This window comes from Meriones unguiculatus, chromosome 16 (genome assembly GCF_030254825.1).
Source record: "Meriones unguiculatus strain TT.TT164.6M chromosome 16, Bangor_MerUng_6.1, whole genome shotgun sequence".
NCBI lineage: Eukaryota > Metazoa > Chordata > Mammalia > Rodentia > Muridae > Meriones > Meriones unguiculatus.
Genome location: NC_083363.1, coordinates 40,259,488 through 40,279,545, shown reverse-complemented (window position 1 = coordinate 40,279,545; position 20,058 = coordinate 40,259,488). Strand labels below are relative to the sequence as shown.

At 40.8% G+C, this 20,058-nt stretch overlaps 1 protein-coding gene across 2 annotated transcripts in view; it reads right to left on the bottom strand.

Moving 5' to 3' along the window:
• LOC110556565 (adhesion G protein-coupled receptor F4) overlaps positions 1–20,058 on the bottom strand; it is a 35,760-nt gene that overhangs the window by 8,713 nt on the left and 6,989 nt on the right. For both annotated transcript variants that reach the window (XM_021650410.2, XM_021650411.2), the window contains exons 2-6: positions 13,274–13,382; positions 12,353–12,407; positions 7,056–7,207; positions 4,999–5,265; positions 1,615–2,997 (exon numbers count right to left, since the gene is read on the bottom strand). In XM_021650410.2, the coding sequence (XP_021506085.1) occupies positions 1,615–2,997; positions 4,999–5,265; positions 7,056–7,207; positions 12,353–12,407; positions 13,274–13,382 (1,966 nt within the window). The remainder of the gene's footprint in view (positions 1–1,614; positions 2,998–4,998; positions 5,266–7,055; positions 7,208–12,352; positions 12,408–13,273; positions 13,383–20,058) is intronic.

Here is a 20,058-nt window from a genome sequence, read left to right as displayed (position 1 = left end):
AGAGTCTCCAGTAACCTAAGCTGCTGTTTCTCTAAAGACTGTGTTAAGGTTACACTTTGTGTGGTGCCTTTAAGTACTAGTCACGGATCAACAGAAAGGCTTTGTTACTGTATTGAGTAGTTATAATATTTAAGGCAAAAGTTGGAAAACTTTCTCCCAAACTCCAGACAGTAAATATTTACACTTACCCCTTTGTTGCAGCTACTCAAATGTTTCACTATAGCCCAAAGAAAAGCATAAATAAATGAGCACGGTAGTTTTCCACTAAAACCCTATTTGCAAAGACAGGCAGAAGCCTCGGTGTTCCAAGCCCTGATTAAAAATGCCGTTAGGACTGTGACCCTACTAGGTTTTCTGTTACTCATAGACAGAGAAAGCAATCTGATTAAATGATTGCCCAAAATGCAAGGTTAGAACTGTGAGGGAGGAAAACAGCATTCACAGGGACCATCTTGCCAGAGTGTGCATGCTAAAGTGGGAAAAGAACGGAAAGGATTCCACACCCAAATCCTTATTTTATCAGATGAGAGAGTTGACAGCTGGTGAGAAATGGCCTTCCTAAGACTAGATAGGACACGATCTATAAATAAACAGAAACCAGCCTCAGTTTCATGTGAAATGGCAAGAAAGAAGTATATGGATTCCTGACTGGTCAACTTAGAAAGTGAAGGTCAAAGATCATCTCTTTGCACTACAGAAAAATATGCCTCTTTTGCTGAGTTCCTTAAAGAAAGACAGCATTGTGCTTATTTTGACGCAAGAGCGTCATCCATGATTGGATGAAAAGGACAGTCATTTATGTAAGAGGGTTAGCTTCTGAAATGATATGAAGGGCCCAGAGTCAGAGAGAGAAAAGGAAAAATGTTCTCGTCCAACCTGCCTGGTCAAGTAACTCCAGTCTCACTAGTGGTCAAACGAAGTAACTCATACCTGTAATTTCAGCACACAGGAAGCTGAGACAGGCAGACAGCTACAAGCTTAAGGCCACCCTGGCTACAAAATGAGACTGTCTCAAAAAAGCAAACAAGCAAACAAACAAGCAAAACCACACACACACCTTTTTTTAATGAAGGAAGAGGACCAAGTGAGATGGTTCAGTAGGTGAAGGTCCTTGCACCAAGCATGATGATGTGAGTTCAATCCCAAGGATCAGCATGGTGGAGAAAAAGAACTGACTTCTGTAAGCTGTCCTCTTACAGGACCTCTACATGTATTCCATGGCATGCAGACACCCCCACACACATGCATATAGAGTGTGTGATTGATAGATGGATGGATGGATAGATAGATAGACAGACAGACAGACAGATAGATAGATAGATAGATGATAGATAGATGGATAGATAGATGATAGATAGATAGATGGATGGATAGATAGATAGATAGATAGATAGATAGATAGATAGATAGAGATAGAGAGATAGAGAGAGAGACAGACAGATAGACAGATTATTATTTTTAAGTATGGAAACACGTCAGTGCAATTAGAAGCTACACTCAGAGACCCCTGAAACACAGAAAGAAAACTTGGTACATTCTAATGGTAAATAAATCTAGAGCTATCCTCGAATGTCTAGCCAGAAATACAAAGCAAATTCCCCTCCTAGAACTTACCTGGAAAGCATTAAGCAAGGCAAAGATTATATGGAAGGCCAAGTGTGTGCCTTCCAGCAGGGTTGCTATCCCAAAACCCCAGGTCAGTCCCAGAAGAGGGGTGAGGATGGCAACATTTTTGCTGATCCTGATAAGTATGGCCATATCCTGAGATTTTGAACTGCCGATCAAAGGCCTCTGTGTGTTGATAGCAACTGCCAGAACCACAAGGAGATTCACAGCCACAATGGCCAAGGCTGGGATGGCAAAAGCAAACAGGGCTTTGGTTTGGTTCCAGTTAAGCCAGCAGGCATCTTTTCTGGTGTAGCCTTCCCCAGGCTCTGTGACAATAACCGTGACAGCAGCGATCACGAGGGGACACCCATAGCCAATGGCAAAGCCAATGGCCATCATACAAGACTTCATCATCCTGCGGAAGACAAACAGTATTCCGTAGACGATGAGCAGTGCTTTGAAGAGCATCCAGAAGAACAGAGAGAGGAAGAAAAAGTGGCTGAAAAATGTCACAGCCACACACCACTTGTGATCCTCCTGAATGTTTGCATCAAAGTTGGAGCCAATGATGAACCACACATTTGCGCTCAGGAGGGACACAGCAATGTTCACGATGCAGGTGTGGTGCATGTACGATATCTCCGTCACAACCACCCGAGACCAAACCACAGCTTCGATGAGCAGGCAGAGCACCAAGCTAAAGATGGAGACACTGAGTCCAATGAAAGTGATATATTTCAGAACATTGTCTCTTACAGGTTTGGACGACATGAGAATGGAGAAGGACATCACAGCTTTGGTGTATTTACACTGGCATTTCACTGTGCTGGTGATGCCCCGCATCATTTTACAAGGGCTCTCATCCCACTGCCTTCTTTCGGAATGCCAGCCGACGCACTGGCCACCGGTGCTCCGGGACCTATTGATGTTATCAAAGGTGAGTATGATTTCATTCAGACCTTCTGGCAAAACCAGTGACAGGATCAGATCATCTATGGGCTTTTGGAGATTCATATTTGGCCGATGGACTTCGTTCAGAATGGCCCCCAAAGTTGGAAAAGCTATGCCAATGGCCTGGGAGGCATTGGGTGACAGCTTGAGGAGTGCTTGCCTGGGTATTTCTATCAGCACTAAGACATGTTCTGTGGCATTGTACATGGGTACGGAGAGGTTGAATCTGTTCTCTGGGGTACTGTGAGAGATTCGAGAGCCTTTTGTCTGAATGAAGTGTTCATCTACAATGCTCTCAGATTTACCTTGGATCTGGAGTTTCTTGGCAAAAGAGTTCACTGACTCGAGCAAATCTGAGCTGGCATTTTTGTTGGGAATGAAAGCCCAGTTGGGAATGGCAGCAGTGGCAAGAATGTGGTTGGCCATTTTCCCGTAATTCTGTAATGGAAACAAGCCTGTCAGTGTGATAAAAATAATAATAATAATAATAATAATAAATAAAGTCAGTTTCTAAAATCTGCAACATTAGCAGATCTAATTACCTCATCTTGTTTGATACTTGCCCCCTTCAAATTCACTATGTATGGTAATCATGCATTAGTAAGGCTAATGGAAAAAAAGTAAAAGGATAAAAAAATGTGTTTTAGTATAAAAACTAGAGAGAGAATCTCAGCAGTTGTTCTGGTTAGTTTTATGTCAACGTGACGAAAGCTAGAGTCGTCTGAAAGAAGGGAATCTCAATTGAAAAATATGCTTCCATAAAATCCAGCTGAAAGTCACTTTCTTAATTAGTTACTGATGAAGGCATGTCAAGACCTTTGTGGGGGGAGCCGTCGCTGGGTTGGTAAGACACTGTAAGAAAGCAGGCTGAGCAAGCCATGCCGAGCAAACCAATGAGCAGCGTCCCTCCACGGCCTCTGCCTCAGCTCTTGACTCCAGGAGCCTGCCCTGTTTGAGTTTCTGCCCTGGATTCCTTCAAATGATGGACTATGATGTGGAAGTGTAAGCCAAATAAATCCTTTCCTCTCCAACTTACATTTTGATTATGGTTTTTATCGCAGTAATAGAAACCCATACTAAGATGGCAGTTAAGGGCATCGGCTGCTCTTTCAGGGGACCCAGGATCAGTTCCCAGAGCTCATATAGCAGCCCACAACCAGCTGTAAAAAAACTCCAGTTCCAGTTCTGGCCTCTGAAGGCACTGCTCACACATAGTATACATACATACATTCAGGCAAAACACCCATACACACAAAAAATAAATCTTTAAAAAAGAATATGTATCATCTATACATGCATATATCATATATGTCATATATAAATACATGTGTTTATCTAATTGTTACTATTGCATTCAAGCACGATCTTCACAATACAGAATATAGAACTTAAATTCCATGAAAAGTGAATGATTGTCTTATGGAAGGAAGTGTCTGTGTACCTCATGATAAGTTTGGGAAATACTGCAAATATGCTGTATCCCTCTGTCCCTCCCTTTAATAATCAATGTTAATGCTCATGAACACCCTAAAGTCTCTGGGAAGCTGACCTGGGGCTTGCTGAAATAGAGCTCAGTTAAGACAGAGCATTCCTAACATAGACGAAGCTCTGGGTTCCCTTTAAAACACTGCAAAGCCTGGAAGGAGTGATATGTATCCAAAATTTCAGTATGAGGGAGATAGAGGCAGAAGGATCAGGAGTTTACAGTCAAATTCAGCTGTATAGGAAGTTTGAAGCTAGCCTAGGCTACATGAAACCCTGTCTTAAAAACTAAAACCAAAAGACACATCTTAAGGAAGCACATTTAACTTTTTTCTAATGCACAGCTTCTAACTGCTGTTGTGATATACAACTGCCTTCTAAAAATGGAGAGTCAAACAATGGGATTTACCAGGGTAGACTTGGTCTATGGCTAACACTATATATTCAAAATCTAACTTTCATAAAGAAGAGTGCTGAACAGAAATAGCTACTGCTGTTGTTATGGTTCTTGTTCATTCTACCTTGAAAGGAACATTTGACTCTCTTACAAATGCACAGATGTAGACCATGGCAGTCCAGTGTCCAAGTGGGTTCCATAGTAATGGGAAGAGGGACTGCCCCTGACATAAACTGATTGGTCTGCTCTTTGATCACCTCCTCCTGAGGGGGGGAGCAGCCTTACCAGGCCACAGAAGATGACAATGCAGCCACTCCTGATGAGATCTGATAGACTAAGATCAGAAGGAAGGAGAGGGGGACCTCCCCTATCAGTGGACTTGGGGAGAGGCATGTGTGAAGAAGGGGGAAGGAAGGTGAGATTAGAAGGAGAGGAGGGAGGGGCTTATGGGGGGATACAAAGTGAATAAAGTGTAATTAATAAAAGTTTTAAAATGTTAAAAAAATGCAAGATTTAAGAAAAACCATGTCTGTGTTCAGTGAAATTAATTTCTAAGTTACCTTCATTTTCTCCCAAGTCACATTAGCATGTATTCCATAAGTCTGCAGGTCTGAAGAGATGTTTTTTAACAACTCGACTATGAATGCAATATTCCCAGACGTGACTTCAGAAGTATTTATGGCATCAACTATGCAGAAGTAGTCCTCAGGGCAGTAATGCTGGATTCCTTGAGATAAATTCCCAATACGGACTGGTGCCCTATTGTCCATGAAGTTCATGGGAATATTAAACGATGCTACGGAAAGGGTAGATGGAGAATTTCTGTGCTGTGTAAAAAAACCATAAACCAACATGCATTAGCTGAAAGAAACTAAACCATAAACAACCCCATGGGAAAAACAGATAAATAAAAAGGTGGCCCTAAAAGGAGCTTACTTGCTGAGAATAATTTAAAGCAACCACAGAAGGCCTGGCCATCACCAAAATTCCCAGAGAGTGACCCTTTCTAGAATTTGCTTTCAGAGAGTAATGGTTTAAACCAAAGTATGGGAGAGAGAGAGAGAGAGAGAGAGAGAGAGAGAGAGAGAGTTATATCTATGCACACATGTTCATGTATATGCATGTAACTGGATGGAGAGTAACTGCACATGTGTATTCATATACAGACATCCAGAGTCAACATCAGGAAATGAAAGTGGTCCTCAATCAGCATCTCTATTTTATAACTTTTTAAAGATTTATTTTATTTTTAGTGATGTATACCTACATGTCTCATTGTGTCGTTGTGTGCACATACGTGCAGGTGCCTGGGGAGGCCAAAAAAGGACATTGGGTTTCTTTGGAGCTAGACTTACAGACAGTTGTGAGTCATCCAGTCTGAATGCGTGGAACCATAACATGGGCCTCTGAAAGGGAAGTAAGATTTCTTACCCTCTGCGCCGCCATCACTCCAGCTCTTTATATTTTAAGATGAGGTCATCCAGTGAACCTGGAACTCATTGTTTTGGCTAGACTGGCTGAGCAGCAAGTGCCAGGGATCTATCCCCAGGGCTAGAGTTAGAGGCATGGACGGCTGGTAAAGAAATGCTGTGCTCTGCACTCTCGTCCCCATACTCACTGACATGGCAAGAACTAGCCACTGCACCATCTCCCCAGTCCTTTAAGACAAACACTACAGAACCACAGAACCGGGGGAAGGAAGATCCAGGCAGAATTTTACAGAAGAGTCATTGGGGGAAGTTAGCTGTTAGAACACCACATACTAAAGAAAAACAATTGCAAAAAAAAAAAAAATATATATATATATATAGTTTTTTTCCAGTTGTAAGTTAGTTGAGCATCTCCTGTTATTTTTACCTATACTCCCTCAGAAAGTGACTTTGACTAAGCAAGCACTTCCTCCCATTCTCTTGTGCCTGTCTCTGTAATTACAGGGACTTCACCACGACTGCTCGTGCTATGAAAGCAACGCCATCTACAATCCTCTTATAAGGCTATCGTCAAATACAAAAGCATGGAGGTCCTTCAGCAAGACTGGTGAGAAATAGGAGCAGTGGCTAAGTGGAAGTGTGTGAGATAGATTTTCATTGTAATTGAGACGTGTAGGTGCCGCTGAGCTTTTGTTCCTTCCAGATCCTCTCTGTTTTAGCTTAAGGATTGAAAGCGTTAGAAAAGTAGTCGTGTTTAATTTAACCAAAGCGCTAGTTAGTTGGTTAACACAAGAGGCATATTAACCCACTCATAAAGCTAAACTGAAAGTTTTCAAGCCATCATTTGCAGGTAGTTTAAGTATCTGTTACTTGTTTGATTCAACCTTTTGTCTCCAAGGTTTTGGCACACTCTCATTTCTCAGCTGAACTCCTCACCCAAGCTTCTAACTGACTCTTTGCTGAGAGTAGTAGGAGAGTAGTAGTCAGGAGAGAGGTGAGCACATCAGAATTTGGGTAAGAAAAGAAGCCCTGAGGCAGATACAAGCCACCAGATAGTTTTCTCCAAATGCAAGCCTGAGACTTACTGTCACTTAAAACAGATGGAAATGAAAGTGCCATCTCTCACCCGCCACACCCCACCTCTGGAAGGGTTAGCTCCTGTCATCAGGAATGCACCAGAGCATTACCTTAAACAAGGTGTCCACAGAGAGGCTTGTGCATGTTTCAATTGTCCTTTGCCATTTGTTTTCATTACATGTGGATACTATCTCTCCATTGAAACCCTGAGCACAGCTCTGGCTACAGCTGGAAGAAGATTTGCAAGGCTCGTTGCATTTATCTGAAAACAGGAAGAAAAAAAGAAAAGAAAGAAAACCCAGCAAGTCAGAGGCCAAATTACTTTTTCTACACTCTGGCAAATGCATCTAGTCTATTCTGGGACTTTATGGATAGCTGGCCAAGAAGACGACATTAAGCTGCCTTGCAACAAGGAAAAGGACCAACGATGAAGCTAGTGTCCAGACAGAGTGAGAAGGAAGCAGAAAGAGGGACCTCAGGCTGTTCAGAAATCCCTACTGAGAACCATGATGTGGTAGGAAAGGAAGAGACAATAGGAGAGAACTCAAGAGTCTAGGAAAAAAAATACTGTGATGGTTTAAGTGAGATGTGGCCCCCAGTGACCTCGTGCATTTTTGAACTCTTGGTCCTCAGCTGGTTGCACTGTTTGGGGGAGCTTATGACAACTTTAGGATGCTAAGCATTGCTGGAGAAATTGTGTCACACACAGCGGGCATTGAGAGTGTATAGCTTCACTCCACTTTCCCTTTGACCTCTCTGGTTGAAAATGTGACCCCTCAGCTCCCTGCTCTGGCTGCCTGCTACCATGCCTCCACCACCACGACGGACTCTCCCTCTGGAACTGTAAGCCCAAATGAACTCTCTCTTCCTGAAGTTGCCTTTGCTTGTTTTATCACAACATCAAAGGGCAACTCATACAAATGCCGAGCAACAAGCATGACTGGGCTCGTGACTGGAAGAGAAGTGATAGGTTCGCAGAACAAGTGCGGAGCTATACACATAGCATTGGGAGATAAGACACGGGGGATGCTCACAATCTTAACTCTCCCTTTTAGGTACAGCCACGGAGGTGAATTCTGTTACTCTTTATATGGTCACCATGAATACTGAATTAGCAAGCCCTCAAGTTCCTAGAGGTTAAGATTAAAGATTAAGGTTAAATTCCTGTGGATTTCTGCTCGTGATGGTCTCAACAACTGATGAGGCTGTGGCCGCTGTTTATGTATGCTTCTAAATATAGGTATGTTCTTTAATATATATTGTTCATTTACGAAGTTGAGCTAATTAGTGCACAGCACTCAGCGCCTATTGCTCTAACTCGAGCCTGAACAGGGCTGATCTAACATCTACATCTATGCCTACACTTGCACCTACACACACACACACACACAGACACACACACACAGACACACACACACAGACACACACATATTTATATATACATTTTCTCTATTGCAGTCCCAAAATACAAAATGATGTACCCTGGTTACAGAGTTTGTCTGTTTGTTTCTGATTGCTTTTTGGTTTTTTTGTTGTTGTTGTTGTTGTTGTTGTTTGTTTTTGACAACTTACGTCCAGAACAGATTGGACTATGGCCACTGTGACAGGCTATCTTGATTATGACTGATGTGACAAAGGCTGGCCAACTGTGGGCGGCACCGGTGGGCTTGTGCCGTAAAATAAAGCTGGATGACCATGAGCGCGTGAGTGAGCAAGCCAGAAAGCAGCATTTCTCCATCGTTTCTGCTCTAGTTCCTGCTTGAGCTCCTGCTCTGACTTCTCTCAATGATGGACTGTGACCTGGAAGTGTAAACTGGAATAATCCCTTTCGTCTCCTCAATTGCTTTTGGTCATAGTCTTCATCATAGCAACAGAAAGCAGACTAGGGCATGCTGAAACATGGCTCCTGTAAGGACTACATAACTAAGGGAGACCAATACTTTGTCCCAACCTAGCTAGGAACGTGTGTACCAGGAAACACAATGGCTGTTTTATGAAAAAAAAAAAAAAAAAAAAGCAGTGAGTTCTGTCTTAGGTGTTGCTCAGTGAATAGGCAAATTTGCAAATACAGAATCTGCAAATAGTGGGGGTGAGTTGTCAATGTGTATGAAAACAAAAGAGAAACGTTTTCAGATGCAATGTTATTTATTGTCCGAAATTCAGATTTAACCAGCCATCCCCTATTTCCTCATTAAATGTGTTTGTTCTCGCAGTTATGTTAAAAATGGTAAGTTATCGAATTAACGGAGCCTTAGCTTCTGTGAAATAAGGTAACTGTTCTCAGTTGCCTGTGTTAAGATGGTTTAAAGGGGATTGTATTCTTATTTAGATTTCATCTCATGTAGAACATAATTTCTTGCATTCCAAATTGTAGCAGGATATTCATAGATGATATAATCTAAGCTAGAGGTTGTATCATATGTAACATTGGAGACTATAACAAAGCGATGCTCCCCACCCTCAAATTTAGAAGCTACTAAGAAAATGATTTTAAACTTAATGAAGTACTGGCATTCAAAATAAATTAACAAAAATTATGAATATGTTGAAAACAGTAAACTTTTGACTTTAGTGCAGTGGGCAACTGAAGATCCTTTTTCCTATATCAGGACTAACACCTACTCCTATATTAGTGTTGGTTGACCAAATGCAAAATATTGCCTATAAATAACTTCAAACTATTCTTGGTTGTCAACCTGACTATGCCTGGAATTAGCTAAAACCCCAGTAAATGGATACATCTGTAAGGGATTTTTTTTTTCTTAATTAAATCATGTGAAGTGGGAAGACCCACTTTGAGGTGGAAAGGTGTACCATTAATCTGGGCCATCCCTTCTGCTGGTAACCTACTACAGGACATGGAAGAAGGAAACTTTTGCCCTTTGCTTTAATGCCCTCACTCTCACTGGCAAGTCTATTACTTCACTGGCATTAGAGCCTACTCCTTTGGGGTTCCACATATATTGAAGGTCAGAGGAGACATCCAGCCTCATGCACTGTGCAACTACTGGATTCTTGTTGGAGCTTTCAGTTGGTAGACAGCCATTGTGCTGGACTAGATGGACCACAGCAAGTAAGCCATTCTAATAAGTCCCCCATATGTGTGTGTATGTATGTGTGTGTGTATACAAGTACATATATATATGCACATATATACTCTCTAGAGAACCCTGACTGATATAAACCATATAAACAAAAACTAAAATTCAGACAAAGGGCACTAAATTGGGGATGAAGAGATGGCACAGCAGTTAAGGGTGCCTACTGCACTCACAGAGAACCAGTGTCTGGTTCCCAGTACCTACATCAGGAAGCTCATGACTGCCTGAAACTCCAGTTCCCAAAGATTCAACGCCCATGGCCTCCCCAAGCACCTGCACTTGTGTGCACATATTCATAGGTACAAACATTTAAAAACAAAAGAAATATTTTTAATTCAGTAAGTTCAGTTTTCTTTTTCTAAACAGTATTGTTCCATAGCTCTGGCACTATCTCTGGCTTGTCTGGTGCTCTCTGCGTAGGATAGGCTGGCCTTGAACCCATGAAGATTCACCTGTCTCTGCCTCCTGAGTGCTGGGATTAATGGAATGTGCCACTGTCCCCTGATAAAGCAATAAATTTTTACAGTAAAGTTTTAATAAACAGAGGCATATTAGAAAAATGAATTAGGAATGTTCACCAAGTTTTAGAAGATAAGCAAAATGAGATCAAGAAAGACAGAAATATTAATGTAAAAATAGACATGCTCATGAGTATTTGGAGGAAAATAATAAAATACTAAAGTATCTGGAAAAAAAACTGATTTTTTTCATCTCATCTTTTTATTTCCTAAAAATGTAAATCTTGGGCAAGAATATTTTTAAATATTTTTATTTTATTTTATGTGTATATGTGTGAGTGTTTTGCCTGAATGTATGTCTGCACACCATGTGTGTTCCTGATGCCCACGGAAGCCAGGTGAGGGCATAAAATTTCCTAGGACTGGAGTTACAGGTGGTTATAAGCTCCCACATAAGTGCTGAGAATCAAATGCAAGCCCTCTGGAAAAGCACCCCGAGCTCTTAACCACTGAGCCATCTGTCCGGCACCACCATAGTAAATATTGGCAGCTTTTCCACTCTTGGTCCCTGTGTCATCCACTCAACAATGTGTTCTTATTGTGAAAGCAACCAAGGACAATAGGAAAGTGAGTCAAATTCACCATGTTCTGATAAAACTTCATATTTACAAAAGTTTGTGGTACTTCATATTGGCTCATGAGTCAGCATGGGTTGTAAGCCTCAGTCAAATAAGGAGGTCAGCACTTCTAGAAGAATTTCCAAAGGATCGTGCTAAGAGAACAGAAAGAGGTAGATGATAATTTCAGAACTTGGGAGAGAGAATCAAGGGAATAATCCTGAGTTCAAGGCCAGCCTGGGCTACATAGTAAACTTAATTTTCAAGCTATCCAGGGCTATGTAGCAAAAGCCTGGCTTTTGCTATAAAAGCAAAAGAAAAGAAAACATAAAAGAAGGGAGAAAAATTAGTGTTGAGGGATATTACAGTGTTGAAATCATGAAAAATGGAAGAACAATTAAACAATTTGCCAAGAATGAAGGATACCAACACGTTTATAACTTGGCCAGTTCTAGGTACAACTCTACTCCCTGATAAAAGAAGTAAGTAGGTCTGTATTTTTCCCTGACATCTCTCCAGGATACTTTTTTTTTTTTGCTAGTCCATAAACTAGAGTAGTACTTAATTTCTTCATCCACTGACTGGAGATGGTAACTTGGTGATGCAGCAGATATGCAGTGGGGCAGCATCTTGCACAGGAGTTGATGTTTAAATACCCAACAATTGTTAGCTTCGTCTCTGTCCTCTTTCCCTTCCCAGTACTACATTTACATAGATAGATGTACCACTGGACTTAAACCTGACCATGCAGCGTCGTACAGTAACCCAACCTGTTTGGGTGAAGCCACACGATGCTAAAAAGTCAGTCGTGATAATGTTTTCATTCCTCTACTGCTCTAGGGTGACTGGTCTTAGCACCATTGAATCACCTTGCTTTGCTTTACCAGAACTCACAGCACAAAAAAAAAAAAAAAAAGTTGCATACATTTAAGAACCTTGAACATACTTTTGAAGGAAAGAACAGTGCCCTCTTGCCCTGTTCTGAGTTTAACAAACTTATTTCCCTTCCGAAAATGGAAATTTGTATACTATCCTAGACTGTGTGTGAATATTTGTCAGACTGCTTGGTTATGTAAGAAACCAGTTGCAAGAAAATCTGTCAGTGCTGGTAAACACACAGAGAGATTATTATTGCACTGGGAAGCCTGACGTCTGCAGACATTCTTGCAACATCCATCTTTTACTTTTTCACCCCATCTCCAAATGATCTTCATTCTACAGTCATGCTTACCTTGTATCCATCTAAACTCATGCTTCCCTGGAGATATTTGAAGTTTATCTTTGTCCTGAAAAACATAAACATAAATCCCCCAAAAAGAAATTTACTGTGAGATATTCTCTCTCAACACAAGTTAGAGAATCCATGTAAACATGGAGAGGAATGGTGTTCCAGGCTAGGACGGAACTGTGCAGACTCACGTTGATGGTTCTGTGGGAACTTGCTAGAAAAGACACAGATGGGGACACACTAATTCCTCACAGGGGCTAACCTGAAAATCTCTTGAGCTTGGCAGGTCAAGTTAGTAGAAGAGGTGTATCTCTTACAAAGAGAACAGGGAAATGAAAATTACACCATCAAGCTAGTCCCCACCTATACTGACTGCATGGATGGAATACAGCTGAGGAGAAGCCTCAGGTGCTATAAATACATCGTCAGATGGATGAAAAGAATAGAAACTAGAGACGTTCCCTGGGTTGCAATAATCAAATTATGCATCTTGTATACAAGTAAAGGAGTAAAGTATTACCTTAAAGTACAAACTTTGATATGATAAAAAGTGTAATATATGATAAAGAAATTAAGACTCGGTAAAGAAAAACAACTTCCGGAGCCAGCAAAAGCTAAAGTAAGATCTGAATCTAAATTTCCTGCTGCCAGCTTGGGTCTTTCTCCTCTCAGCAGCTACTTGTCTACAATCTCTGTGGCTTGCACAGTGGTTGCCACACTGAACTGTTGACTCCTGGGCCATGCCCTGCCAGCTCTTCCCTTTTGTTGTTCTTGTTCCCGTCTTTTGAAAATTACTCTCGATAAGAGTAAAGTTATGATCATATAAAAATGTATTTTAGTTGGCATGATACTTATCAGATATCAAGACAGCTAAGGGAACGGAGGGATTTCTCTGGAGATCACACAGGGAGAGATCAAACTTACTTTTTTGTGAGTCTTGGGTTTAGAGTAAGAACATCCTGTGGTCAGAAAAACCACTAAACAGCAAAGCATGGTGACCTGGGGCTTCATTTTCACACATGGGGATCTTAACCTACAACAGAAAAGGAAGAAGGTAGATCCAGCTGAAGGTGCCAACTTCATTTGACCCAGAGTGAAACACTTACTAACTGTACCAGAGAGTCACTCTGGTGCACCCGGAGTTATGGGAAAGCGGGAACTCAACTGAGAAAGCGCCACCATCAGGTTGACCTAGAGACATGTCCGTGGGCATTTTCATGATTAATGATTGATATGAGAGGTCCGCTGTGAACAGCTCAACCTCTGGGAAGATCCTGGGTGATATAAAAACACAGGCGGAGTAAGCCATGGAGAGCAATTCAGAAATCAACATCCCTCCGTGGCCTCTTGCTTCACTTCCTATTCCTGCCTCTTATTCTTACCCAGGCTAGGCTTCCCTTCATGGTGGACTGTGGTTGGATGTGAAAGGTAGATAAACCCTTCCCTCCTCAAGTTGCCTCTGTCCAGAACATCTATCAAAACAATAGAAAGCAAAGCAAGACCCACACCAAAGCTTCTTTAGGAGGGGGCTTTGATACCTATTTTCAATCTAATTAAAATTAAAATGAAAAAAAAAAAAACAGAATTTCTCTCACCCATTGATCTTTCTATTATAGACAAAAGTAGAAACATCCTAAAAGATGCATGTTCAGCAAATCTCCAGTGTCTGTTACTTGCTCAACAAATTTCTTTAAAGCAATATTTCTCAAACTTTCTTGGGAGTCTGGGAAGATGGTGTAGTCACACCTGTAATCCGCTAGTACTAGAAAGGCTGTGAAAGAAAGAACCCTGGGTCTCACTAGCCAAATCAGCCAGTTCCAGGTTAGTGAAAGACCCTGTCTCAAAAAAAAAAAAAGAAGATCCAAAGTAAAGGAACAAAACACCAATATCATCCTCAGGCCTACATATGTGCTCAACATTCACACACACACACACACACACACACACGGGGTGGAGGGGAGAGAGACAGTCAGAACTATCCAGTTACTATACACCAGGTCTCTAGTCACTAGGGGACAAATAAAGAGGTGAATTAATGTCCATGTTTGCTTGCTACTAGATCAAGTGCTGAGACTCTCTATAGTCAGTGAATAAACTACTGTGCAGATAGACTGAAAGCCCTAGGGAGTTATTATCTCTTCTGTGGCCATGTCTTGCCTTTTCCTTAACAATCTTTCAAAGTCATACCCCTAACAAAGTACCATCCCCAACTTCGAAGTCCACCACAGCACTTCCATTAGGCAATTCAGAATCTTTACTTTCAGAAATTTTTCCTTATAATTTATGTCTTGAAGGTACAGACATAAAAGAACAAAAATAGCCCGGATTTTGGAGACAGAGCTGGGTTCCAATTTTTCTGTCTACTGTTTATAAACTGACTTACCTACCTAGCCTGTTTTCCCATTCATCTTTTAAAGGTGACATAGATTCATCCTATTTATTATTTATCATTTATCAGGTGGCTCCTGGATGCCAGAAACTGCACCAGATGTGAGAAAGTAAATATAAAAGAGACTAATCTGCATTGGTTACTCTTACGTTTTTATGATAAAATAGAATAGAAGAAGGAATTTAGTTTGAATTACATTTTCATAGGAATGAGTTCATCGTGGAAGAGAGGTGTGGCAACAAGCACCAGGCATTAGAGCAGGACAGGAAGCTGAAAGCGCACATCTCAATTGCAGCTATGAAGCAGAGAGAGTTAACAGAATGTGGGATGATGCTACAAACATTCAAAACCAGTGACATTATTCCACCATCAAGGCCACACCTCCTAATCCTTCCCAAACAGTGCCACTAACTGGGACTAAGTATTCAAGTATTGTAGCCATCCACTATATTGTCCTTTCCTTAAAGGATGCAGTGGAGACTACAGTCAAAACCAGCCAACAATAAGATCATGTCCATACTGCAAGGCTGGGTAAATACAAGTTCTTGGCAACTATCAGAGCCCTTTATTCTCTGCTGCAACTCTGCCCACAAGGCAATCTGTAGCCTGGGAGCAGACAAAACTAAGTGATATGGTCTTAGATTTTCGCTATGGAGACTGGGCCTAACATAGGCTTTCAGGAATCCCAAGAGCCTTCGCCTAAAAGGAATCCCAGGTAGTTACAGACAGGCTTCCACATTCTCTTTGAGTTTAAAATTCCAAACCAAGCGGGAAAAGAAATAGTACTTTGGCTTATAGCATCATCTTGAAAAACAAGACTAACTTATAAGCCAAAAACTTTAACACATTGAAGAAAAATTGAAGATGATATTAGAAGATAGAAAGATCTCCCATGCTCATGGATTGGTAGAAGTAATATTGTAAAATCCTACCAAAAGCAATCCACAGATTCAGTGCAATATTTGTCAAAATTCCAACATAATTCTGCACAGATCTTGAAATGACAATTTTCAGCTTCATATAAAAACACACTAAACCCAGGAGAGCTAAAACAACCCTGCGTAACAATAGAACAGCAGAAGGTATCACCACCTCCAATTTCAAGTTGCACTATAGAGTGTCAAAAACACAGCATGAAATTTGCACAAAAACAGACATATCAATCAGTGAAATTTAATTGAAGGCCCAGACATAAATTCACACACCTATACATTTTTTAGAAAGAAGACAGAAATACACACTGGACGGTGTGGGGATAGCATCTTCAACAGACGGTCTTGGTTAAACTGGATATCTGCATGTTGAAGAATCCACAAAGATCCATATCTATTACCCTACACAAAACTCAACTATGAATGGATCAAAGACCTCAACATAAGACCAAATACACTGAATCTCATGGAAGAGAAATTTGGAAATTTATTGGCAGCCTTGAACTCATTTGCACAGAATAAGACTTTCTGAACAGAACGCCAATAGCACAGGCACTAAGATCAACAATTAATAAATGAGATTTCATGAAACTGAAAACCTTCTGCATGGCAAAGGGCACTGTCGTTTAGACAAAGCAGCATCCTACAGACTAGAAAAGGATTTTTTTTTACCAACTACACTTCCAATAGAAGATATATGTGACTATATAAAGATACTCCCTATATAAAATATTAATATAAAAATAAAATATGAAAGATATATAAAGAACTCAAGAAACTAGATATCAGGAAAACAACCCAGTTAAAATGGGAAACAGCTATAAGCAGAGAATTCTCAAAAGAGGGAATTCAATTGGCTGAGTGACATTTTTAAATGGTCTCCTTAGCTATCAGGGAAATGCAGATCAAAACTGCTTTGAGATTTCATCTAACACCCATCAGAATGGCTAAGATCAATAAAAACAAATGACAGCTCATGCTGGCCAGAATGTGGAGTAAGGAGAACACTCATTCATTACTTATGGGAGTGAAAACTTGTACAGCCACTATGTAAATCAGTGTGCCAGGTCCTCAGTAAGATGGAAATCGATCTGTCTCAAGATCCAGCTATACCACTCTTGGGCAAATACCCAAAGGACGTTTCATCCTACCACAGAGACGCTTGCTCAACCATGTTTGTTACTGCTCTGTTCGTTACTGCTCTGTTCGTAATAGCCAGAAATGGGGGGAGGGGTAGATGTCCCTCACAAGAAGAATGGATAATTTGCACAATGGATTATTACTCATCCATTAAAAAGAATGGAATTCACAGGTAAATATATAGAACTAAAAAGGTAATTATCCTGAGTGAGGTATCTCAAACCCAGAAAGACAAATATTGCTTGTATTCACCTATGTTTGGATTTTTGTGGTTAAGTCAATAATAACCAAACTACAATCCATAGGTATGAAGAAACTAGGAAGGACAGATAAGTCTTTTAAAAAAAGGAAACTAGAATAGATATCTCTGGATATATGTGGGGGTGCTAGAAAGGGAAGGGTTAAGAGGGAAGTGAGAGAGGACAGGGGGATGAAAATGAGAAGATGGGGAGAAACAGCTAAAATTAAGGGTCATTTGAGGGATAGTATGTTTCTAATACAGCAGAAACTTTCTAAAATAGATACACATATGAAGGTGATATAAATAAACTTGCCAAATAATGAGGAGACAGAACCCTAACTGGACATCTCTTGTCTCAAAGTGAAGCTCCCAGCACTGGGCTTGGGTTACATCTAATTGAATTGTTAGCCAAAAGGTACCGTGGAAATCCTCAAACAATCCAGGCTGTGGCCAATACTATAGGTTGCTCTCCAAACTGTCAGCAAGGCCTCACTGATGAAGATAATACCCACACAGCTCGTTAAACATGAAGAAGGTAAGCTGGTATCTACACAGAGCCTTCATTCCTTTGGTCCAGAAAGGTACCCTTCATGCCCTCAAAAGAGAAACATCAATGCCAACACAGCTACAAATAATGCTGTCCTGCCTGCAAGATAAGCTAGAGCAATGGTGGCACAAACTTTGTGGGAATAACCAACCAATATCTGATTTGACTTAAGGCCCACTCCACAAGATGGAATCCATACCCAACATGGCTTGGGTGGCCAGGAACCTGACACCATATAGTCCAAAGATCTAGGGTAAAACTATGTACTACTGTTCTTTAAAAAAAAATTTTTTTAAGCAATAAAACAACTCCTAATGACATTTTGCTACTCTCATAGACTAGCGCCTTGCTCAGCCATCATCAGAGAAGCTTTCTCCTTCAACAGATGGGAACAAATACAGAAACTCACAGCCAGACTTATGCAAAGAGTGAGAGAACTTGGACTCCTCCACCCTAAAGGGAATTTCTCCATCTAATCTCTCCCCCTCAGGGTTCCTGGGAGTTTGTGGAAGAGGAGGAAAGAGAGTGTAAGACCCAGAGGTGGTGGAGGACACCAAGAAAACAAGGCCCTCTAAATCAACATGATCAAAGCTCATGTAAACTCACAGAGACTGAGACACAGCATTAGACACCTGCAAGGGTCTGTACCAGGTCCTCTGTGAATGTATCATAGTTTCCTGTTTAGTGTCTTTAATGGATTCCTGAGTATGCAAACGAGTGGGTCTTTGATTCTTGTGCCTTCTCTTGAGCTCTTTTCATTATGTTTGTTTGGTTTGTCCAATTCCAATGTGTTAGTTTTTGTTTTTCCTTGTTAGATTTAATTTTACTTTTTATTCTGTTTTTATCCCTTAGAAACCTGTTTGTTTTCTATTGAGAGACAGAAAGGGGGTGCATCTGGATGGGAGGAAAGGTGAGGAGGAACCGGAAAGAATAGATGAAGCAGAAACAATAATCAGGATATATTACGTGAGAAAAAAAATCTATTGTCAATAAAAGAAAATATTAAAAATAAATGAAAAGAAAGTCTGAACAGAGAAACAGAAGCAGGAGGAACAACAGCAGAGGAGTGGTAATGAATTTGCAAGGACACCGAGATTCTGTGTACGGAGTTCATGATCTTAAGCTGTGGGTGGGAAGAAGCCCTCTTGTCCGATTGGCGCGTGGTATGTAACGCATTGCCATGGTAGACATTGTGATGCTAACCATCACAAAACAAGATTCCAGAAGAACCTGTGTAAGGCATCGTCAAGTGCCCACACATTTCACAGGCACACCTCTGACTTTCAGATTTTGTTACCATGACACAATAAGAAACAGCGTACATTCTGGGTCAGCATGCATATGCAAATGTAGCTATGTCTATATATTTCTATATACAAAACTGAAAAGCATAATTTTTTTTTTGCTTTAAACATTTTACATAAAAAACATTTCTCCCCCGACATACACTGCCAGGTACCCAGCTGTATCCAGCATTTTTATCTTGTGTACTACTTTAGTCTACTTGGCATCTTCCCAAGCACTGGTTGCGACCCACTGTAGTAAATTCATGAACCACTAACACATTATCTCTTGTCAGTTAAAAGGCAGACAGTCCACTCTAAGGTTGGTCATTGTCAGAGTTTCTCAGTTCTTTCACTGCTAACATTTTCAGTCCTTCCTCTTTACTTTCAGAAGTATTCTAAAATCGCCCTCCCAAGGTATGTGTATCAGAGATGAAAGATAGTCACTCTCTGGACCAAATATGTAGAACAAATTCTGAAGATTAAACAAAGTCTCTTCCACTAGGGAAAAAAATATGCAAATAGGTGAAATGCCCAAAGAGGCATATGTAAATGATAGCACCTGCATTCGAGGCGTCCAGAAGAGATAAACTTTCCCTATGCAGTTTTCAGTATAGGAATTTTTCTTAAAGCTAACCATGCTTACCAGGCAAGGCGATGCACATCTTTATTCCTGGGACGTGGCTGCTGAAGCAGGAGTATTGTGAGTTTGAGGCCATCCTGGGTTACACAGGAAATTTCTGTCAAAGGAAGAAAGGAATGAAGAGATGGATAGAGAAAGAGACACAAAAAGAATAAATGAAGGGAATGGAGGAGGATGGAGGGAGGGAGAGGGGGGAGAGATAGAGAATGGAGAGAAAAAGGAAGAAGGAGGAAGGGAGGAAAACTGACTTTACTGGAAGAAGGTCAGGCACAGTGAGGTGATGTGATTTATGGGATTCCCAAAAGTAGGGTTTCTGCAATTCACAGAGTTCTTGGGAGTATGGGGGGGGTAGATCCAGTAGCTGCAAAGTGTCAAGCTCATTGAGGACTCTGAGGTATGATATATGTTCTATATTCCTACCAGCTAAAAAAAATTTAACCAGCAAAACACACACACACACACATACACAAGACCCTAAGCATATATATATATATGTGTGTGTGTGTGTGTGTGTGTGTGTGTATGTGTGTGTGT